The sequence below is a fragment of the Erithacus rubecula genome (genome assembly GCF_903797595.1).
Source record: "Erithacus rubecula genome assembly, chromosome: 14".
Taxonomy (NCBI): domain Eukaryota; kingdom Metazoa; phylum Chordata; class Aves; order Passeriformes; family Muscicapidae; genus Erithacus; species Erithacus rubecula.
The window spans coordinates 12,038,009-12,062,263 of record NC_136666.1 but is presented as its reverse complement, the minus strand read 5'-3'; the positions used below and the strand labels follow the sequence as shown (position 1 = coordinate 12,062,263).

Below are 24,255 nucleotides of genomic sequence, written 5' to 3'. Positions count from 1 at the left end.
AAACTCAGAAGATTCTCAAACTGAACTGTGATGTTCAAGTTCAAAAGACCAAATAAGCAACCTTAACAAATAAGCACTTAAATGTTACATATGAAAGCATACAGAACATCCTTGAGAGAACAGTCAGACTTTCTTCTTCTAATATCACAGAACAATAGCAAATAAAACCTTTTTGCTTAGAACTCCCATATTACTGTGGCTGTAATTGCTGGCTCATAACTATTAATTGCAACAAGTGTGATTTAATCACCCCTTGGGTAAACCAGCAGCAAAATCCTCTGCTCAGCACAGGAGCACTGGAAATGAAATGCCATCCCAAGGAAAGGAAAAAGTCCAGGAAAAAAGATACATTCTGCAATTCTCTGTAAAATGTGAGCAGGCCGTTAAAACAGGAGACTTCTAAGCATCAGGAGGGCAAATTACTACATCTTTAGTTTACCCTGATAACCCATACTAATTAAGAAACATCTACAGAATATGGCCATTCTAACTGATACCTCTCTTACACCCAATATGAGCTATTTTTTGCTGTATCAAAGGGAAGAATAATTGAAACGTGCTTTGTTATGATAATTTAATGAAAAAACACAAGCATACTTGCTTTTGTTGTGGGAATGCAAACAGAGGGTTACAGGAGGTCCTTCAAAATGGAAAAGTCAATTAAAATACAAACTTCAAACAAACCCCAAAACATCTCTCACTACACTCTAAAGGAATTTTGATAGCCATTTAAAAAAACTACCACAAGTTACAGTAGCTTGGTTTTAGATAAACACTGCACACTAAATTGAATATAAAAATAGATTCTATTTAATAAATTTGTATCTAGTGCACTATAAACATTTATGAAAGTGTTATTACAAAGGTAAACAAAAGTCTGCAGTAATATTTCAAGTAACTTGATAAAATTTGTTCATATAACATTGATCATGAAATGGACACAATACAAGAGATTTTCCTCAATTATCACACTTTTATTTAAACATCAAGTTAATTTTTCCTTCAAACAAGGACTGCTGGTATGAGTTAAAGAGTCGACTAATTAAAAACCACTATCTTGCCAAGACTGGGAATCTCACACCATTTTTTCTCCAAGCATATGTTCCTGCATTTGAATCTGATTTTGCACTGAGTTGTGAGACAGCTGAATTTGATTTGTCAAGAGTTGAGGAATGAAGTATGCTCTGGGTTTATCTGCTGGCCTCTACTGTAAACTTTTGTGCTGCTTTTTGTACTGAGAACCTTGCCACTGCCACCAGAAATGTCTCTCCAAGAAGTAACATTTTCATCTGCAGAGGAAAATGATCTGATGTGAGGAAACTCTTCACAGCACACAGTCTGTGCTTGAAAATTAGTATTGGATTTTTGTTGAGGATACAAGAGAGGCATTTCACCATAATCCAGATGCAAGCTTCCATTCCCAGAACTCCATTCACTGCTGCTTTCTTCATCTCTTTCTGGAGTGTCTTTAAAATCAAATTCCTGAGTTCTCTTAGACTTAGTTTTCCATTTTCCACATGATTGGATACATTTATCCTCTTTCAAGCCTGTTCTTCCATTCTTGCCCTTAAGCATATGAGTTGGCCCAGAGCTGGTGTGGCCATTTGTAGCACTGGGTACTTGCATATTTTGTAGTGCTCCCTGACCAGCAGAGGGAGGAGCATTGCCAATACTCACAGCACACAAAGGTCCTTCATCTACTGGGCCATATTTTTCCCTTCTTCCATCTTCATTTGGATAACATTCTGCTAGAACACCTCTAGAAGCACCATCCAGATTTTGAGAATTATTCCTGTTCTGAATATCTGAAGCCACTGTTTCACAAAGCACATGTTGAGTTTTGGTCTGTGTTGCATCAAACTGCTGCATCAAGTCACGTGGAACATGTTTCTGGACAACTTTATCAGCAGCTTTTTCAGTACTGCTTTCACTACACGATTTGCTTTCCATACGGTGTGACCTAGTCCGAAGCACACAATCTCCTTTGGAGCACTCACCTCCAGGATCAGAGTTTATAAGCAGAGCTAGGAGAAGAGGGAAAGAGATAATTGAAGATAATGTTGATACTGGAAGAAAAGCATTTTCATGAGCACATGCATTAAATCAATATGATCAAGAAGAGAAGGACCAGGGAATCCAGCACACCTGGGCGGGCAGATCTGCGCTGGGGAATGTGCCGCAGGGGTGTCTCCAGTCCTTTAGCCATCGTAGCAAGTTTACTGGCAGCATCCATTATTTTCTTTTCAGCTCTGTCAAGAATTGGAGAGCATGGGGAAAAAAAAAACAAAAACAAAAACAAGTTTAAGGGTAATAATTCAATACTACATTTTACTTCAAAGCAGTGTTACTGAGAGTCAGAGAATACTGAAAGGACAGTGTGTCAGGCAGCTTATCAGTGACCTGGCACCAACACACACACCCTGGACTTCAGGTTGGGCATGTTTGCTGCAAGGTGGACACACTCAGACTAACATCTACACACCTCCTGCACAGCCAGCAGTCACTTCCAAACATACTTGAACTCACCCTTCTTGTTTGCCATTGTCAGTGAGCAGCTGTTGCAGGCATGTCAAGTAGTATTTGCGCATTTTCCGTGCTGTCTCTTGGCGCTCTCTTAAAACCTCCACTTTAATCATTTCAGCAGCTCGTTCCTTACTTTCCCGGATATAACAAAGCATATCACCTACAAACACACTTCATTAGTAGCAGTTTTCCCTCAGAGTAAGGAAAAAGCCACACCACAAACTGGGATTGTCTAGCAGACCTGGAACAAGTCAGCAAGGACATGGATTTACCTGCTGACATCCCACCAAATCCTCCTGCAAGTTGTTGCCTACTGGATGAGTGGCAGGGCAAACCACAGAAGGATCAGAAGGAATTCAGTTGTCTGATTCTGCATCTTCAGCAGGCAGAGGGATTTGGGAGGAATGTTAGCTGGCAAAATATGGATCTAGAAACTTTTCAATGGCCATACAGCTGGAATTTGGGGACCTGCTGTACTCAGGTAAGACCTAGCACCAAACCTAATGCTTTCTCCTCAGCCAAAGGTTCTGACTAAGCCAGAAGGCAGGATATGGCACAAGAGAGAAGCAGATTTTCTCTCAGGACAAGCTACAGGCTAGGTAGATTTTTTTCTGGAGAAACACAATCGATTCTCAAAATACACTTTACCACTTTAAAAGACATACTACAGTACAACAAAGCAAGAATGGTAAAACAAGGCTTCAGCCATCACAATTACATGTTGCATTAAGGTGACAATTTCATTTCCCACAGTCACTCTAGCAAAATGCAAAAATTTACTTTGCCTGTGATTTGGTTGTCAGATTCCTGTCCAAGCTGGCTGAAGGAAGAAGCAACAAAGTATTTTATTTTCCTCCACTAAATTTTTAGCTAAGTCTTTAGTACTTACACTTAATCTTGCTCAAAGCTTTAATGTAGTGAGCACGCATTTCTTCCAGACCTTTCACAGAGTCAGAAGATGCACAAGGTTTTGAGATGCCTCCCCTTGACAATGACCTGAAATGCATACACATCACACTATACAAAAAAAGCAGTTTATATCCTCCAAAATAAGAAATCATCTTGTTTAGTTTTTTAAATACCTTTGTGGTGATCCCTGGTCATTCAGTTTAGTCTTCGTCTTGGAATTTTCTGCAATTAGAGCTCTTGGAACCATCTCATTTTCTATGAAAAAAATGAACCATAATTCACTGCATTTCTCTAAATTCAAGTTCAGAAGATGCTTATATAATAACTGCTGCCTCTGATACAAGAGCTCAACGTGCCAAAGTATCATCAGCTCCAGTACAACAGTTGCAGTAACAAGCAGACAGGAATCAATCCCAACACACTTCAATGAAGTCTGAATATAAAAATCATCTCATACAGTAATTAAATAAGCTTAAAGCCTTCATATGTCATTACCAAAACTGAACTGAGATATCAAGTGTACTTGGAAAGGACAGGATAAAAAAATAACAAGGGTGCTTTTGACAAACATTGAAAAAGAATTATTAATTTGTGGGTCAGCAGTTGTGCCTTTGAGACAGAATGATACAAGATAAAAAACTTGGTTGATTTTGTTGGGTTTATTGTGGTGAGGGGTTCTTTTTGTTTGTTATGAGGTTAATAACCAAAACTCCAGTATACACAGAAAATTAAAAGATCCAACAGATCAGAGAATCAAAGTTGTGTTTAGGTGACTAAGAATCCTAACCTTGGATTTGCTCTGACTTAGCTTCACATTCCTTCACAGCAAGCTGAAGATGTTTGTGGGCCATCTCCAGCTCTTTTTTCAAGTCCTGGCACACAGCCTCTCTTTTTTCAAGCTCCTGGCAGCAGCATTTGCAGCACAAATCTTCCTGAGACCCAAGGTTCCTTTTTGTACATTTCTGACTTGCAATAGTAATTGCTGACAGTTATACATCAACATGGGACCAAAAAAAAAAGAAACAAGCCCAACCTATTTTCAGTGTTCTACTTAGTCCTCTTCTCACTGAGAAGTGTGTAATACTTCAGTGCAATTAAACTACTTACAAGAGGCTGGTACCCTGTTCCAGAAGGTGCAGCAGCATCTATCAACTCACACAGCCCTCACAGCCTCAATGCATCAGTGATGATCTGGAGTTCCTCAGTCAGCAAAAAGACTTGAGGTTAAATGTTTTTAAATTTTTTTTAGTATTTAGAAAAAAAAACTAAAAAAAACCCAGCCAAGCAGGGTCTTTTGAAGTCAGCTGAAGGAAACTGTCCCAGCTGGGAAGCCTCAGATGTGTCTGAGCCTGGTTAAGGGATACACAAAGACTGGGCTCCTTCCAGGACAGCCAAGGCTGCTCCCCACAGCCAGGCCAGGGCGCTCTAGAGACAGGAGCACTGCAGTGCTGGTATTGTTCTGTGTTAACAGGAATTTCTTATGTTGGTGTTGAAGGAATTCAAGCCACACTACAGGCACAGAGCCAAAGCCTCTCTTGGGTTTTGCTGCTTTATGTTTTTCAGTTGCCTAAGAGCTCAAATAAACAGAAAGCCCCAGGGACATCTGTCCCTCCCATGAAGTTTTTCCCATCTACACTGTCTCCAGTTTTGCCATAGTACACGTGACAGCCTTGGGAAGAGCTACAGTGCTAAACTACATGCTAGGCACGGGAAGTGGAGGAAAAGGGAAGAAGGGGAACAACAAAAAAAGAGAAAAGCCACCCAGGGATTCACACTTTTTTCAACTACAGTCTTGACCAAAAGAACCAGAGAAAACTACCAAGCCAGGTCAAGCAAGTTCTTGACACAATAGTATCTTTTACATGAATACAGAATTCCTTGTCTTGTGCAATGCCAAGAGCAAGCAGTATAATTCAATCTTCACAGTTCCCATCTAGTATTACCCATTTACAAAACATAGTTTGGACCATGCCCTGCATACCATGGCCAACACTAGCATGTGAACTGTTATATACTCTGAAGATTTTATTGCTAACAACCCCTGAAGAATACACACACCTCTAGCAGATGAGACAACTATTTCTTTACTCCTGAAGAATGGCTTCAAAAAGCAGAAAGCTACAAGCATTTGATAAAATGAAACCTCAAAGCCTAGCACTAAATCAGTAAACTGGAGACCAGTAACATTTATTGCAGTTTGTGACTTTAACTTAGTTTATGCAATATTAATCAACCTTATAGTCAGAAGAACTGGATCTTCCTCTATCATCCAAATATTTACTAATTAACTTTGCATTGGGGTCATCCATAGGACATTGACTATTAAAGACTTCTACTAACAAGCTTAATTTGATGATATGCAATCTGCCAGATTAAGATCAATCTCAATACCTTTGTCTGTTCCAGCTTCCTGCAAGGGTGTCTCTCTCCTCAGTCTCCTTTGTGCTTCTGCTTGGTGTCCAGTATTGCACACATGCCTTGCCACATCCCCAGTGTTTCCTGCACCATGTTGTGGGTAAGGGTATGATTCTTTGTTTGCATTATTCACTAGCTCTTCATATTTCTGCAATAGAGAAACACTTCCTGAAAACCCAACACAGCAAGAAAAGTGTTCCACATCACAACCAGTCCTGGCAGCCAAGTAGCTTTAGTAATTTTAACACAGGTACTTTAAACCTGCAGTAGAATCACAGATTACAAAAGTCAAATAATGAAGAAAACATCTACTCTATGGTATAGAAGTTTTAGTTAGCATAAATCATTGCAACAGCAGTGCCTGAATATCTTGAGTATTATTTGGAAATGTCAGTAGCCCTTGACATTGCAGAACTATACCCTGTCTTTGACCAGCTAAAGATAACTTGGTTTTTAAAGAGAAAAGACATTACTAGGAAGTTAAAAACTTCACTAGATAAGGTGGTTCAATCCAACCAATGTTTTGAAATTCAAAGGCATATTAAACAGCTTACCAAGAGACATTTCATTTCCAGTGCAAAGGGTGAATAAGGCACAGGAAAAAGGCTCCTGATTCTCTTTACCATCATGGATATGATTTGCAACATGGAAACATTTAAGGCTCATTTGCTGAACAGAAATATATTGACACTAAAGAAATGGTAACATCCCACCTTCTCATGAAAAACAAGACATTTTCTCTGCCCTATTCTCAGATAATTCCCCAGCTACTAAGTGCTGGGTGGCAATGGCATTTCCAGTGGGATGCTCCCCACAACATAGAACTTATTACAAGCATAAGCACTGCAAGAAGAGGAATCTGCTAAAACAACAAAAACAAAGGCTTTGGAACACAATTTTACTTAGCCCTAAACTCCTCTAGTAAAGGGTAAGACATGTTTCCTCATTTGGGTAGGCACACTGAGAAATATTTCCTAGAGGCACAATAAAATAGGCAAGACTCTTATTCCCAAGAGAGAACTGACTAATTGACAAACTGACCTACTGCAGGCAATTTGCAAAAAAGATTTACTGTTTTCATCTTCATTTATATAAAGAGGAGGAAAAGAAAGCATGATTATCAACAATCACTGTCCAATCACCACTGCAAACTGGGTTTTGCAGCTATGGAAACATCTGAGGAGGGTTCTGTCATTACAGCCCATCTAAGAGATGACAAGGAGCCTTCAACAGGCCCCCAACTTTAAGCAAGGGGATTAATCTCCTTAATTTACAAGTCTTTGCATAAATGATGTTCCTAACCTGACTTTCTCTTTTTCAAAGACCGAAGATGTTAAAGCTAAATCCTTTCCCTTTTCACTTGCTAACGGTAGATTTAGTCTTCTTTTAGTTTTAGAGTACGCTCAACAATGAGCACTAATGTTGAATTTTGTATTTCTCACAATTTTTCTATTTTTCATCAATTTCTCACATGGATATTTCATGGGAGAAAGCAGGCCTGACTGACTTCTCAAATCTCTTTTCTGACTGGCAGATATAATTTACAGAAGTATTACCTCTTTCCACTCCCGCTCTTTCTTTCCCAGAATTGTGCAGACTGTGGTTCTAAAGGCTTTTTGTAAACAAGCCTTCAGTTTGTCTTTACCTAGACTGGTTAATTGAACATGAGAGTCAAAACACTTGTCCTTCCAATAATGTTTATTCTGTGTGCACTTGACCAGTTCTTCATGAATTTCATTCAACAAATACTCCAGCTCAAGCAGGGTCTTCTCCTCATATCGATTCATTTCATCCTGCAGTCGCTTGGCTTCCTCAGCCTCCCATTCTCGCTGCTTTTGGTCTAGTAACATCTTTATTTCTGCATCTTTCTGAATGGAGAGATCATTCTTCTGCTTTGCAAGGACCTCCTTAATTCTGTTTCTATGATCATCTAAGAAGGATTGGTAGTCTCTCTCATTTTGCTCTTGAATCTGCATAATTTCTTCTTGCTTTTCTTTGTTCCACTGCACACGGGCTTTTGCTAGTTCTGCTTTGACAGCTGCAGGGATTTCCTCTTTCTTTAGTTCCAATTCCCTCCTCAGAGAAATTACCTTTTCTTCAAGTTCTTTAACTCTTAGTCCAGATCTCTCTGTACCTTCATATTCCTTCTTCCATTTCTCCTCAGCAGCTGAGAGAACCAGGGCTAACTGCCAAATATACAACAGTCATTAGAAATATATACACACATTTATAGATACACAAAAGGTAACTCTGAGTCATTATAAATCTACTGGAGATCTTTTCAATGTATTTAATAAAAATTAAACCTATATAGGCAAAAAATAGGTGTGGAGCAGAGTACACTAGACATCTTTCCTTAGTGACTCCCTGTGCCTATGTCTGCATTCATTCCTCAGTAATATATGGGACTTGGAAGATTTAACTGTTCATCAACACACACACAGAGTAGTATTTTGGGCTACCTGCTTTGCTGTAGTCTTTTGGTGTTCTTTTTCCCATTTTTCTTGTTCTATCTTTAGATTTAGTTTGTACTCTTGCAGCCACTTGGCATGAGCTTGGGTTAAAGCTGCATCTACCTTTAAACAGATAAAACACCTGCTTCAGTAGGTAGGTAGGTACACTGAATACATTTTTATTATTACTTTCATGTAACAGTGCAAGAACAGACTTGTTTGGATTGCCTACATTTACAGAAATTATAAGAATCAGACTAGCAGCACTTCATGCATTTCTTGATGCAAAAATTATGCCGAAATTAAAAATATTAAATTTATTTTCAACAAAATGGTATAAAATCTAAGTCAGTGTTGCTCAGTTCTGTTCAAAACTCCTGCAGAACTTATTTAACAGTGTGGAAAACAAACTTTTTTAAGAACTCTATTTCTAATACAGCAAATATGAGTGCTAAACTTAAGAGGAAGTCAGTGGAAGAACCCACTTTCTTTTTTTTTGATGACTTAATTGGACACAGCAGTTTTGCAGACTCCAGGCAGATAGAACAATTGTTACCTGGCTGGCAAGATTTTCACAGTATTTATTTTCCAGTTCTAATTCAAATTCTTTTAAGACCTCTTTGGAGGCTGTATTTTCTTTCAGAGCCTTCTGGGTCTGCAGCCTCTGGTCTTCAACAGTCCCTTCTAACTCTTTAGTTGAAACTCCATCCACAATTGTAACTTGGTCAGTTTGGCAGCTGCAGTCATTACATTCAACTACAGTTCTTCTCACTTCTTCCAGCCTACTTTGCCATTCTCTTTCTAATTTGGCAATGACTTGTTCTTTATTCTAAGGAAAAAAATATATTTTTAAGAAAATCTCCTCAGTGTCTAAATAAACTGGTGTTTAGCAAATGAAACACAGTTCACACCAATGATCCTCCTTGACAGGAGAACAAATACATGCACAGAGAGGAGAGAGTTTGGTGACTCATCAGAGCTTTCCTCTATTGGACAGGAACAAAGGACTTCAATATCATACCTGAGTGAAACAACAGAAAGCACAACCTTCACTCAAGCATCAGGGTGGAAAATTCCAGCAAATTACCAGCTGTAACACTCAGGGTATTCTGTTTGTTACTTTACAAAATCTAGGTTTTGGGTTTCTTTAAAAATATGAAACATGTATAATAGACTTTTTCAGTCATAACAATTTTAAAATGACAGATCCTTAACAGCCAATGGCAGAATAACAGCACATAAAGTTCTGTTTCTGAAAATAAACAGCAAAATGACAACAACAAAAAAATTGAAATTCCATTATCTAAGTTTCCCACCTCTTTTCCTTCCTTTTCCCACTGAACTTTGGCTACTGCAACTTCTTCTTGAACCTGCTGGCTTTTTTCTTCCAGCCATTGCTTCTTTGCTGCTGTCATAGACCTGATGTGCTCCTCTTCAAGCTCAGTCCTCAGAAGTTTAAGGGAGATTTCTCTTTCTTCTAGTAGCTGTCTCTTGAGCTAGACCAAAAACAAATAAATGAAGTATTCTCCAAGGCACAACAACTGCTTTGGTACAAAGCAATAAGAATGAGACACATGATTAACTCTCTAGAGGCTGTGCACTGGTAACATCTAGAAAAGAGATTCAACTCTCAAAAAAAGGTGTTCTAAGATACTGTATCAGAGGTTATTATAGGCTATTGCTGTAAAGTACATTTTTGTATCAAGCATCTTTACTCCTCTCATACTTTGAGCTGAGCCTCTTTACTGTACTCACTAACGCAGACAGTTAATCTACTTTGGTCATTGCACACTGACATCTTCAAAAAAGCAAAGTTTTTAATCTAATCAGTGTGAATTCATTACTACTTAGAAAAAACACAGTATCTTTTAGATCAGTTTATCCAGGGAAAAGTAAACTTGTATCATCATTCAGGGTTTTTTTAAATGCCTTATGAATGTAAAAAGTTCATATTGCTGACTAAGCATCCTTGGAAGTTAGAATTATGGAAGTTCACTACATGAAAACAAACAGCTATTGGAAAGAGTTACTTCTACAATATTTTCAAGCCCAGGACATAACACCAGCTTAATTTAAAAACCTGTGAGTCATATGTATGGACTTTCTGATACAGTTGCATCTCTTCCAAGTAGATTCCACAAACATTTACAAAATTAAATACACTTATTAATATTACATCTTGAAAACAGTGTGAAAGTATATGGTTTACAGGCATTTCCATTTTTACCTTCTCTTCCTTCAGCTGCTGTTCTTGCTGAAATTTCTGTCTCAAAGTAGTTTCCAGGGTGTCCTTCTCCTGACAAACTCCAATGTAACATTCCTTCACCACAGTAATCTCTTTGTTCAGCTCCTCTATACTATCCCTTCAAAGAACAGATTGCTTTTAATCAACTGACCTCACAGGACAGCAAGCAAGCTTTAAAAGAAGTATAACTAGCAGTGAAGGTCAGACAGGAAACATGAAAGGTTCAGTAAAAATGGAAATAATGATAAGTCTTACTTTAACTGTGAGATTGTCTCCTCAGAAGTTTGAAGGAGCTGCTGCTTTTCCACAGCAAACCTCTCCATCAGCTCTTCCTCAAAATGTGCTTTGGTGTTCTCATGATGTTGCTGGTAAGTTCTTTCACACCTACAATTTCAAGAAAAGAAAAATAACTACCCAATTTCAACTACCTAGGTTCAACTTTTCTGTAAGAAAATACCTTTCTAACATTGACCTCTTGTACCTAGCAGCTGGAACAAGATTATATGTGCAGAGTGAAAATCCACAAATTAAACTAAAATAAGTTAACAGACTTACCTGTCAATGGCTTCTTGCTTATCATGATCAAAATCCTCAACCATTTTTCTCATCTGACAACAGAGGTCTTGATTTAAGCTTTTCAGTTTTTCCTCATTTTCCTTCAGTTCTTCAATAGTTGAAGTATGTGCCTGGACAAACAAGGGTCAAGTAACATGGGATTGTAAAAACCTTTAATCACAGGTTTTTAGCACAGGATGGGGGTTTGTTGTGATTTTTTTTTTTCCTGTAGTGGTAAGCAGCATCTCTGTCTTACCTCAACTTCCTGTTGCAAAGCTTCATTAGCCTTTTTGAGTCTCAGAACTTCTTCCTTTAGATTATCAGAAGCATCCTTCAAATTTGTGACAGGCTAAAAATAAATCAAATTAAGATGATATCTTTCAAGATATAAATTACTTAGCAATTAGCTTAAAAAAGTTAAGAGTTATCAAATAAAATTGTACTTAAATAAAAAGACCGGGAAATTATTGCAATGGAAGATCACAGTATCACTGCTATTGTAGATCAATTTTTAAAACTCAGTATCATGAAGCTTTGGAGAAACACACACTCAGTGCTGTGTTTGCAAGCTGAATGACAGCAGTCATCCAACAGAGAGCACACTTCTCACATACACTGTATTCCTATTCCACATCCAGGTCACCATGTACAGACTGCAAGTCTGATCAACCTCTAGAGGGAAGGCAATAATGGGGTGAAGAGGGATGCAATATCAAGATTCCTTGTTGATCAAATTACACCATGAAGGCCCTCTGAAGGAAATCTGTTAAATATTCAGTTTGTAAAATCTAATGGTACTATCAGCCCTCTTAAAGAAATTACAAGGTCCTTTTGGCTAAAGAAAACTATCCTTTTCCAATGAAATTTACTTCTAACAAAAGTAGGGCAGACACTAAGCACTCTCAAGCATGTAAGTCATCATTTCAGGACTCAATAATGCATATGCTGCCCAAATTCTGCTATTCAATTGCTTTCAACCAAAGATGCAAAAGCAGAGCTGCTATGCATAAATTTTTGATTTATTCTCATAAGAAGTTTAAATGTTGGTTTTGTTCACCAAAAATCAGGAATACTTGACTTTTAAAGAAGTGTAGAAGAACAAACCTCTGAATCTCTTGATGCTTTTTCAGCTTTCAACTGCTTGTATTCTTCTAATGTCTCCTGGCAATCTTTAAGACTATTTTGTAGTTGAGTAATCTGGTTTCTCTTCATTTTATTACTGCTCAATAAACGTTCCAGCTCAGCTTTTAATTCTACAATAATTTCATCTTTAGAGAGTTCTTTATCCATGTCTCTGTTCTGTATTGCACTATCAGGAAAGACATAACCAGTTCAGTATTTAAAAGACAAAACACATTTATCTGAAAGGCAGTGGTAGCAAAGAGAAGAGCAACTAATAACACCAGAAATAACAGGATGTCTAAGATGTAATAGTAAAAAGCATAAGAAGATATGAATGTCAAAGCTTTTTCATCAAACTGCAATTTATTTACAGAGAACTTGTTAATTCAACTCTTTCCTTCCTCAAAAGATTCATTCTCACACAATGTGAAGAGCTACGAAACAACTCAACTGGTTGATGTAAAAGACAGATTTAGCTTTAAGCAACTATGTGGAGTCTTTGAGCAAAAAAAAGTATCCATGAATATAAGTCCTACAATTAAAGGAACAGCAATATAGTCCCTATAAAATCTGAAGACTTATTAAATAGCAATTAGGCAACCAATTTATGGTACTAGTACAGTTTCTCTGTTTCTCAGATTACCTGGCAATACAAGCACTATTTCAAATATCTATCAAAACACCTATGTATTGATTGAATAGAACCCTCTTTTTACACATAACTTGCATAATTTCTTGAGGATTTAAATTTTTTCTTTCAACAAAAATCATTCAATACCTGCAGAATCTTGGCTTCTTCCCTGTGATTTTTTTAATTCCCAGTTCTACATAGGAATCACCCAGGCTGACATGTCGCTCTCCACCTGCATCATTCAAAAATACTCCAAGCTTGGCAGCAGATTCATATAAAGCTATTTCTTCTTTCAGTTCCATTAATTCTTCCTGAAAGGAAGAGACAGAAAAAAAATTACACTGAACAGAGAGACTCAAAGCCCAACATATCAGGCCCATGATAACTCTTCCAAAGAAAATAAATACATGGAGCTCTTCCTCCTGAATGTAGTTATGTTTAGTTGAATTGTCCAGCATTAATTTACTTATGCTATCATTTTTCATTTCTGATACCTCTAGCAAAGCATAGGTTAAAACTACAAATTCATTAAAATATACAAGAAATATTCCCTATTGTTCTTGTAATAGTCCATCTATGAAGAATTATTTCTTTTGCTTTTCTGCATTCCTACTGTCCTTGTATAGCAAAATGGATAACAACAGAAAACTAAATACCTGGATAAACAGCTATTACTCTAGTATTTAGTAGGATTCATAGTTTCCAAGATAACAGATTTAAATCAAATATAAGAACTGAACTGGAAACACAGACTTCCACTCATGCTTCACAGAGGACTTTCCAGTATTCCCTTCTGCTGATAAAAGATAAATTTCAGAACATGTGTCTCCTCATTAAGTTACGAGACTCCCAGCACACTGAATTTACATTTGTGGATTTTTTTTTTTTCCCCAAAAGCACTTTGGACAGAAGTATGAGCTCAGATTTGTGCCAGTACAATTGCCCAAATGTGTTTTAATTGGTGGGGAATGAGGAAGACCAACAAAGAACACTGGGAGAAGAAGTAGTCAAAGATGATGCACTTGTTTCCCCCAAAAATCTAAAGTGTTTAAACCATCAACCTCTTAGTTATAATGCCCTCCCCAATCAAATGAATATAAAACATTCAACAAAATTAACCTGCAAAGCCTTGTTCATGTTGCTGCTAATTATCTGTGCAGACTGAGCTTGTTGCAATTGAAATCTTAACTGATTTGTCTCCTGCATTGAGCCTATTGTAGGAAAAAAAGGGGAGAAAAAGAGGAAATCATAAATATGCAAGAAAGTCTATGCAATCTGAAGAAAAACAGCAATGTTGATTCTGGCAATAGACATTACTGTTTCTATTTCCTTGAGCTCACTAACAGCTACTACACACAATTCTATCAAAAAACTTCAATGTGTGAAGGTAGGCAAAAGTCAAACACACAAATTGCAAAACATTTCACAATCTATTTCTATGACACAGGTTTACAAGAATCAGCCTCCAGTTCCCAAAACAATTCAAGTCTTCTCACCAAGACCTGAACTTAGAACAACAATTCAAGTCCAGCACCTTAATACAAAATTAAGTAACTTGCATCCAAACCCTGTTTAGTACGAAACAAGGTTTACAGATATGCAGCACAAAATACATATGAAAACACTTCAATCATTTTTGTTTGGGGTTTGGAGATTGTGCTTGCTTTTATTTCTATTTGGTTTTTACATCTTAGTCTAGACTTAAAGCTAAGTCTGACTGGATAGGAAACAGTCTAGAACACAATTAGCTTGATGTTGATTCCCCTTCCATAGAAACATCAATATGCAATTTAACATTTAGAAAAACTGAAGACACTTCTGCAGGGAAAGGTAACAGTATGAGTAAAAGGCTGACCTGTTTGCAGTAAATTTGCACACTGCTTTTGGCTTTCTTCTAGGCTTCTTGTCAGTCGATTTATTATTTCGGTTTTTTCACATTTGGTTTCTTCCAGCAATTTTTCAAGTTGCTTAACATGCTCTCCTAGATTTTTGCAAAGCTCTTTCTAGGAAGAGAGTATTTTTATTCATTTTACAAACATTTAACCATTTAGAACAGTTTCAGATACAAAAAAAGTCAATATATACAAGATAAAGGAGAAAAATAATCAATCTGATACCTAAAGGGGTAGAGGACAGCTAAATCAATCACAGATCAAACACTATCCTTGGCTGACAAGTGATCTCTTACTGCACCAAAGTTCAGTTTTCCCTAGGAGGCAGTAAATGCACTCATATATAAACACACATGGATGAGAATAAGTTCATATTTCCTAGAACAGTCACTTTTCAGCACATCAGATTATCTCCTGTAATTAATCACATACATTTAGTCGATCAGAGAAAAAAAAAATTTAAAAAATCAAGTCTTCACATTATATCAAACCAGAGCTTAAGGCAGTTTATTTTAACTGAGCTAAAGCCAAGCTATCAAGTGCCAATACTCTGTAAAAGAGGAACTATAGTTTCTTTTCCACAGGGTATACAAAGTAGACATTTTCATGGCATTACTTAGTTACCTACACAGACCTGGGAGGCACAGTGCCTTGTACTTACACCTTTTGACTTTTCTAGCTTCTATCAAAAAACAGGAGATCTCCCTCTTTAAATACCCCAAACATGCTACCATATATTTCACAGTAGAGACAAAGTTATATAAGCCTTGTTGTGGTGCTAACAGACAAAAATTTAGCTGTGCATTTTGTTTAGAAGCAAGTACCAGCTACCTTTCCAAGTATACAACCCATCTATTTCTATATGTTGAGACAAGGATTACAGAAATTTAATTTTATTTTATGTAAAATTATAGGAAAATTTATTAGATGTGCCTGAAATACATTGCTTGAATATTTACAATAGTGGAATGGATTCTTATGACATATTAAGTAGAATAATTTCAGTAAGCTCTACAACCATGTGGCATAACCTACATCAAACTCCATTTTAAAGACAGCCTTTCAGCTCTCCTCTACTTTTAAATCCTTACTTCTAAAATAAAGTCACTGTTGGGTGGTTACTCATCCTTCAGCATTTTGAGACCAAATTGTGGCAACAGACTGTTCAATAAGAAGTTTTTCTTGTAAGAATATCACATTATTTCTTAATTAGTGCTTTGCTTTCCCAGAGTTATCCAGAGAACTCCTTCAAAAAAACAAAACTGTGCAAAGAAGGAAAGCTCAGGAGAGTAACTAAGACAAGAATTCCTTCCTCCTCTGCATCTGCTGTGTACAAACTCACAATCTGAACTTGCAACTGCCTGGAGATTTATGAAAACATACCACATAGGCCTCACAATGCTGAGACTTTCCATTTTCTTACTAACTTCCAGAAGGAGTTATTAGAATTATAGGTCTAGAAATGCAGTTTGGGAAACATGGGGAGCTCTACATTATGGTACTCAGCATCCTAAAAGAATTTCTCACCTGCTCTCGGAGTGCAGATTGTGTAGTGTCAAGTTTCTGCTCTAATGACAATACTTGCTGTTCATACTTCTGCTTGAGTGCAGAAATAATGGCCTCATGCTGCTCTCTGGCTCTCTGGAGGGCATCTGATCGCTGAAGTTCTAACAGCTGTTTTTGCATGCTTTCCATGGCCACCTCTGCCACTTTGGATTGCTTCAATATCTGTGGGATAGTCATATACATTTCACTGTTGCTCCAATATTCTGTACATCAGTTCAATTTTTATTGTGCAAGAGTTGCCACAAGTCCTCAGATAATGCCTGTGTTTTCATACATAGTATTTTCAACCAATGCATCCTATCCATCCATCATGTATTTATTTAGTTTTTGCAATGATCATGACCAGCATTTCAGGAAACTGGCACTTCTGTTTAATGCAAACACACCACACATTTAACTGTAGAGGTCTTCCACAATAAACAGTCTAAAAATATTCACAGTACCTGCTCCTCATTGGTAGTAAGAGTCTGAATTTGAGTTTCAAGGGCCTTGATTTGACCTTCAAGATGCATTTCCCGTTCCTTTCCATTCTGATAGAGTTTCTGAGACTCATGAAGACTAAGAGCCAAACCATCCTTTTCATCTGAAGAAAGAGACATAATTGTGTGAGAACCACAGCCAGACCAAGAACTTCCTGCAACACAACTGTTCAGTACCTGCTCTACAGAACCATTCACTCTGTCTCATACTGTGGACAACAGAAGCCTGAACTAAAACGTTCACTCTCCATGCAGCCACTGTCTCCTCCTGGCAGCAGGGAGCACTCCAACACACTGCTTCCAGTAGGGCCCTGAAGGTACAAGCCCCATCCTGGCAGCAGGAGAACCTCACACCCTCCTTTAAGGTGAGTGGAGGAACAGCCAAGACACAGCCAAATGGCTGACAGTTTAACTTTACCCTCTTCTTTGCTTCTTTTACATTCTAAAACTATAGTCTTAACTCTCTAAGTTTCCTACCTTTTTTTTTGTCTGTTCCTATAAGAAATGGGAAACTAAGACAATAATCAGTCTACACCACAGATTTAGTAATTTTTGAAAGAGATTTGTTTTTCACATCCAGTCTATGAAATGGCCTGTTAAACCAGACAGCACCAAAAAAAAAAAAAAAAAAAAAAAAAAAAAAAATCACAGATGTCCACTTTTTTGGGTGTGAGTGTTTTGGTGTTGACTTTAATTTTTTTTTTTCCCTGACTTTTAAAAGATTACTTTGGCAAACTTCTCACTTTTCTGTACATTTGTGATGCCTGACACATGGGGACTCTGGAAAACAACAGTGGTTTTGAAAACACAGAAAAGACAGTTACGCAGTCAGGCACCAATCCAGAGACTTTTACTTAAAACATAAAAATGTTTGGGCAAAGAGGGTTAGGCACACACAGTCCCAAATCAAGTTTATAAGTATTTATCATACTTATACCTTCAAAGATACTTTCTACATCAATCTCAGAATTAAAAAGCTGCTGGATATGAATAAATTCTAAGAATTACATTTTACCTTTGACCATTGAAAGCTGATGATTCAAATACCTAATCTGCTGTGCACTCTTTTCTAGCTTTTCATTAAGTTCTTCCAGTTGTCTTTCCCTTGCTTTATTTAGAACTTGAAGTTGAAGAATCTGCATATTTTCTGAAGAATCTGCCAAATTTCAAGCAGCATGCAGACAAGTCAGCACAGATATCAAGAAAGTCATTGCTGTAATTCCTGCTCCAAAATATTTTTTAATAGTGCTAAGTTCATTGCTGGTACACAAATTTTTTTTTAATCCACATTTGATTCACATCACACAAATTGCTCTGGCAGCAATGGCTGAAGAATTGAGCAAACTACAATTCCAACCTAACAAAAAGCCCAGATAAAAGTTTACATGCTGTGAACTCACAGACTTGTGGTCACTACAAATTTACAACATGTCTAATGAAGTTGTTCTGTTACTTGAAATGTACCTAACAGAAAAGCCCAATGTGGAATCACTCAGAATACACTACCTAAGGTACAGTGAATCATTATTTTCCAATATTATGGAAGGAGACAAAGTGTCAACAAGGTTTGACATCAAGCCATCAGAAATGGCTTGATTTTCAGTTTTATCAGTCATTTTTAATGCCCAAAACTCATACACCCTAAGCAAAAAGAGATGATTTCTAGACAAAAAAGATTATATACTTCAATGTACTTTTAGTTGTCCTCTAACTGAAAATCTATTGAAACCAACATGTTTTCTATTACTGATTTCCAGTGAACTTTTTACACAAGTTTATTTCAAGTCTAAGCACCAAACACTTACTTTCATTATTGACCAAGAATTCATGTTGCAGATCTTCAAACACTTCATTTCTTCTATTTCCTTCTTGGATTCCTGGAATATTTTGATGAATGCCATTTTGGTATGGTTTATAAGTCACTTTGTAAGATTCTGGTGATTGGCCATTGACAAGATCAGATGCAACAAATTGCTGTTGTGACAATATATACATAAGAGGAAATAAATTAAAACTACAACTGCAGTCTTGCTCAGTGAAAATATTTTTCATTTTACAGGTTGCCATTAAGAAGAGTTCTAGTAGCTCTTCATTTTCAGGCTCCAATCCAGCACACCATTTAAGCATTCATTTTTCATGAAAGATTCCACCTCAGAAAAGTAGTGAAGCGTTAACTTAAGTAGAGTAAGCACACATTTAAGTGAACCACATTCATTCTACCTCATGGAATCCTACCAAGGCAACAAGAAAAAAAAAACATAACATGAATATATAAAAATTCAGCTAGTAACATCTTGGCTTTTTAAATAGGCTACAGATGCCTCCCATCACTGTTTGAACTGATTGTAAGAGAATAAAGGCATTTGGAAACATTATTACCCATAGTTAACAACATGTGAAGATTTTCCAAGAGACAGAAAAATGTGTCAGCTTCTAAAATAGCTTAAGGTGTTCCTTTGGATCATCTGAAAAATTTATTACTTTATTTTGCTGATTGTTAAATTCTGGTTTATGGCCATTTGTATAAGGCCTGAAGTTTTCAGGAAGATGATACACATTGTTCTCTTGGTAGCAGCTTGGAGACTTAAACCCATCTCTACCAAGAAACACATCATCTGGATCATCTTGGCCATGCTGGCCACAGTAATCTTCTTTAACATCATATAAACGTTTCTTCTCTTCATCATTTTCTAGGCCATTGCAATTCTTCCCATGTTTTTCAATGTGATCAGTTTGCTTTTCACACAAGAATCGTTCAGGGTACAGATTTTGTCCTTGTTCATAGCCCTATGGATGGATATGAGGTTTAGAATTGCTCTCTCAAAACTCAGATTTCACCCCACTCTTCTTTTGCTGAGGTTACCAGCCTTCAAGTTAGAAATACTTCAAATGAATACCACAACACATCACCTACATGTATTTCTCTAATGAATTTAAACAATAATTAGCATGTTATTGTGAACAGGCAGTAATTACATCCCTGCTCATACAAGCTTACATTTGGAGGATCACTGATCAATGGATGATCATTCCACCTTCCATCAAGCTTCCCAGGCTCATGTAACCTAGAAAGATACAAACAGCTTAACTATGCACTAATAACTTCAGGGAAAAAAAAAAAAACAAACAAACCATCTTTTAAATTAAGGCACTTCTAGTTCACTGCAAATTGCACTACAGCTCCCTTTTTACTTGGATTGCTTTTACACACCTCATCAACTCAACTCTGATTATACTTGAAAGCACAACATAAATAATAAAAAGATGGTGCCATATGCCTTACTGCTCCTCAGTCTCCTGGATGCTACAGTCTGAGAAACTGGAGAGCTGGTCTCCACTGTCCTCCAGCATATCATGGGGAAGGTCTGTCAACAATTGTTGCAACTGAAATAGAACAAACAACATTCATTACATGCTCTTCAGGAAAATTAATGCAAGTTCAGGCCAAAAACACTGGCAAAGTAGGCCACTTGCACAAAATCCTGGTTTTCTTCCTCCAAGGAGGAATTCACAACACTGGAATGCACAAAGAGACTTATAGCACAGAATGCTTACTATAGAGTACCAACCAAAGCATTTTTCTGACAAACTCTTGTTAAGAAAAGAGCTGCACCAGGAGGAGGTAAGGGAAATGCCATCTAGTAGACATGTCCTAGGACAGACTAATTTCAAAGAATCATCTGCAAACTGATCATGCCAGGATTGCTCCTCTCTAAATTTCAGGCTAAAGAGGCAGTGGACATTCAAAATATGCTCTTTCTGAGAAGTCTAGATGGAAATCCAGATAAGAACTTGCCAGTCAGTATCACTACATTCAAGAACTCATCACTGCAATGATTAGTGCTCTACTCAGGACCAAGCAACTGGACATAAACAGAGAAAAACACCACAACTGAAACACACCTGAACTTTACTTATGCTTTTCAAGAGTGGCACAGCCTGCACACTCTTTTGCTGTTACCAGACTACATAAACCTTTTTCTATCTTTTTAGGCACTTATAAGATAGGAAGAAGCTAAATTCACAAGCCTTCAGATTAAATTACTTAATTCTTTTTCACCTCTTGCTCTCTTGCATAATCTTCTTGGTCATACTCTTCATCTTCATGTTGAGTTTGTAGAGCTCCACTATCAAAGTCAAGGGACATTGTTTTCTAATATTGATTTTGTGTATCCAGCAAAACCTACCACAGGATAAGAAAACATCACACATGAGTAAAATACCAGAGGAATCAAAAAGCACCACCCTCATCACCTAAATTACTTAGCACAAAAATATAATTCTTTAAACAGTCATTGCACATTGCTTGTTTCCCATATACCCAAGCCTACTCACTTCCAAGAATTTAGTCTCTAAAATAAGTATTTGGGTTTTTCATATACTGACATTATATAATTTTTGAAGTTCACTTACAGCCAGACATTATTTTCTGCAAGTTCTAATGCTGCATACCATACATATGATGTGATACATGATGATAGTTATGTCCACTTTTGCATCTTGCTTCCTAGAATAACTTTATAGAATAACTCCTAGAGAATAGCTACATTTTGTACTAAAAGCACGCTGTTCCTTGAGCATTTAGATAACAGCTGCAAAAGGAAAAATAGGAAAAGCATCACAGAAATCTGAAAAGTATCACATCAGTTGTAGATTTCACTGCGTAAGGAGGAGAGTCTTGACTCCCAAGCTCTTGCCTGCACTGAACAGTGTGTTCACAGAGAACAGTGTTCACAGTGTGTAAGTGCTGGTCCGCCTTTGGTTACAGGGTAAGTTACTCCCTGTTGAAGAGACACTTGCTTGGGCACACAGGTGTAGCAGGCAATGAAGGCTTCACTTGGTATAATGTAATATTACAAGAGCATTATTTTCAAGTTTAAAGTCACTTCACCGCGTTTAAAGGACCTTCTTGCCCACTGCTGTTCAAGGAAATTCTGCAACAGAGCTGGCAGGAGGCCTCACATCGCAGCTCCCGTAATCGCCGTGACCCTCTCACAGGAGGCTCTTCCCCCACACCATCAGCCTACGCGACCACCGGCCCTGTCCCCCTTCCTCAGGGCTCTCCCCAGCCCCGGGAGCGAAGGCTGCCGGTCGAGAGCCCGCAGCCGCCAGAGCCGCCACCAGTCCCGCAGAGCCAGAGCCAGAGCCGGACCCGGACCCGGACCCGGACGGGCCGCGGGCAGCTCCAGGGGTGTGAGGCGAGTTCGGCCGCCGCCACCGCAGCCCTCTCAGACGGCGCGGGGCCGGCGCTGCCGTTATTCAGTGCAGCTCCCGCGGGGCCTGCAAGGCCGGAGACGGCGGCAAAGCACGGCCCGAAGAGCGAAACCCACCTGAGGCGCCGGGGCCACCCGCCCTCCACAGCCACCGCCGAGGCGGGCTTGCCGCTCTTCCGCATCACACCCGGCCCGCGCCCGCCGCCGCTGATTGACAGCCCCGGGCACCAACCGGCGGCCAGAGCCGCCCTGAGCCGCGCTGATTGACAGCTCCGAAAACCAATCGACGGCCAGAGCCCGCCCAACCGCGCGGGAGGGCATGCCCGCCCGCTGATTGTTTGAAAGCAGGCGCGCATGGTCGCGGGAACGCGCCTGGCGAGCTGATTGGCCAAGCAGGTGACCAATGGCAGCGTGAGGTTTGTGTAGGGGCGGGGTTTCCGCGGGCGCGCAGCGGCGCCATCTCGCAGCCGGACGTGGCGGTCGCCTAGCAACGCGCGGCTGCGGGGTGACGTCACGGGCCCGCGAGCTGCGCCTCACGACAGTGTCACGATAGCGCCGAGGGGGGCGCGGTCACCTCTCCTGTCCGAGCACCTTGCCCAGTGCTCGGGAACCCGCTCTGCTTCGAGAGCTCATTCTCTTTAAAAGATTAAAACTCCTCAGAAGGACAGATTTATGATTTATTGCGCGGAGTCGCGGGCAGGAAGCAATTCTGACGCAGAGCTGGTTCCGTGTGTAACAGTCCCAGTGGGGGCCTCGCCCTCAGCTCGGACAGCGCCGCCCGCGCGGGAAAGGACCCCCGGGCACAGACACTTGGGTCATTGTTAGAGGACTTTTCTTGATGAGAGCAAACAATTCAGTGACATTTATAGAAGTTTGAAAAGGAACGAACATGCTATGTCTAGTAAATGTTGCATTATGGGCGAAATCAGCCATTTTCCCCGGAGGACTCTAGTAACCATTCGAACAGTAGTGGTTAACCAATTTTTTCATCGTTTTCACAGGCATTAAATGACTCAAACAAGAACGAAAAAGGGGTTTAAATGTGTCTGACAATTCATACTGAGTTTCTCAAGAACAATATTTTGGAAACTTTCCAGAATTCGGACAACCGTTTTTCTTTTTGGCATGATTGTTTCTAAGACTTCCACAGAGAAGCTGACAGTGTACTTTTCATAAGACAGCTGGGCCGCAAAGCAGCATTAATAGCTTAAGTGAAGGCACATAAATGCCAGAAACCAAAAACTGAGAATGAATGTAGTTTATTCTAGGAAAATGCATGGATGTGTTGCATTTGATTTTTATATGTAATTAGTTGGATTATCTGCTTTCTCTCACATCAAAAGATTTTTATATACTTCTTTATTTCACTAGCACACAATTATCTCTGTTTTCTTCCTTGTTACTTCTCAGTTCTGCTTCAGACACTGAAAAAATATGCAGGAGCATCAGAACAAAGTTTCAGGTCTTTTAAGCTTTTTTACATTAGTGATATTCAAAGAGAGAGAGAGACACTGCATTATACTGTGATCCAAACATCACACACCGGCTCTGGTTCTTCTTATGTGAAAGTGAAAACTGATGAAGTGAAAAAAATCCCTGAGTCAGCATCTTGACTGGCAAAGTCACAAAACTTTGATCTCATCCTATCACAGCTCCAAATGCTATTATTTCAATCCTGAGTAACTTTGATTTGTACTAAAAATAGAGGTGGAGTTCTGCACATTTTCCTTCTATGACCTGTCATAAAACTCAGCTTTGATGCAAAGATCAAAACAGCAGGTCTTTACTCCACTTGACATGCCACAGAAGTAGCTGGTTTGCTTCATTGCTTGCTCCATAGCCGTATCAAGCACATTCTGAAGTTTGACAAGATGTGAGAATAGAAAGGATATTATGCAGGGGGTTGAAATCCCAGTTACAGTTTCTTGCCAGCTGTCCTTGCCGTGGCACAAAGCTCCAGCAGGAACTTGCTGGAGGCCTTCACAGGATAGAATGGGCATGTTTGCTGCCAGCCCTGAGGGCTCAGGTATCAAAAATGCCAAACTGTTAGTAAGGAAATCAACTACTAATGTTTTAAAGTTTCTCACTGCTTCAGTATATGTAATTGCTTAGTTTTATCGTATTATTATCAAAGAATGAAATGTATTTTTATAGCTATTAGCTGAGGATAAAAATGTTTTCTAGTAGCTTCTAAGTGTGGCTCTTTACATTATATTTTCTCCTCCAAGGAAGCCTGTATTCCACAATTTTAT

At 38.7% G+C, this 24,255-nt stretch overlaps 1 protein-coding gene across 5 annotated transcripts; it reads right to left on the bottom strand.

Annotated features, from left to right (window-relative positions):
- Positions 1-787: 787 nt before the first annotated feature.
- CEP152 (centrosomal protein 152) lies at positions 788-22,212 on the bottom strand. 5 transcript variants are annotated; one of them, XM_079317607.1, is made up of 26 exons: positions 22,121-22,212; positions 20,851-20,973; positions 20,074-20,174; positions 19,789-19,855; positions 18,596-18,764; positions 17,806-17,946; positions 16,755-16,894; positions 16,273-16,473; positions 14,709-14,856; positions 13,973-14,064; positions 13,001-13,164; positions 12,205-12,409; positions 11,357-11,449; positions 11,101-11,231; positions 10,801-10,929; positions 10,528-10,663; positions 9,617-9,796; positions 8,857-9,129; positions 8,310-8,423; positions 7,404-8,033; positions 5,824-5,995; positions 3,606-3,687; positions 3,413-3,519; positions 2,527-2,683; positions 2,146-2,249; positions 788-2,024 (listed from the first exon to the last, which is right to left on the bottom strand). In XM_079317607.1, exons 2-26 carry the CDS (start codon positions 20,935-20,937, stop codon positions 1,159-1,161), a joined length of 4,689 nt encoding a protein of 1,562 aa, XP_079173733.1. In that variant the 5' UTR covers positions 20,938-20,973; positions 22,121-22,212; the 3' UTR covers positions 788-1,158. The 5 variants fall into 5 exon arrangements, with proteins under 5 accessions (XP_079173733.1, XP_079173734.1, XP_079173735.1 ...); XM_079317608.1 differs by lacking the exon at positions 8,310-8,423; XM_079317609.1 differs by lacking the exon at positions 8,857-9,129 and having other exon boundaries at positions 954-2,024.
- Positions 22,213-24,255: the final 2,043 nt, after the last annotated feature.

Bases quoted from the DNA above. Each gene is read 5' to 3' on its own strand.
- CEP152 (XM_079317607.1), bottom strand. From the start codon at position 20,937: ATGTCCCTTGACTTTGATAGTGGAGCTCTACAAACTCAACATGAAGAT. The intron at 5,996-7,403 runs GTAATACTTCTG...TCTCTATTGCAG, and splicing joins AAGAGCGGGAGTGGAAAGAG to AAATATGAAGAGCTAGTGAA. The intron at 2,684-3,412 runs GTAAGTACTAAA...GTGTGTTTGTAG, and splicing joins AGCTTTGAGCAAGATTAAGT to GTGATATGCTTTGTTATATC.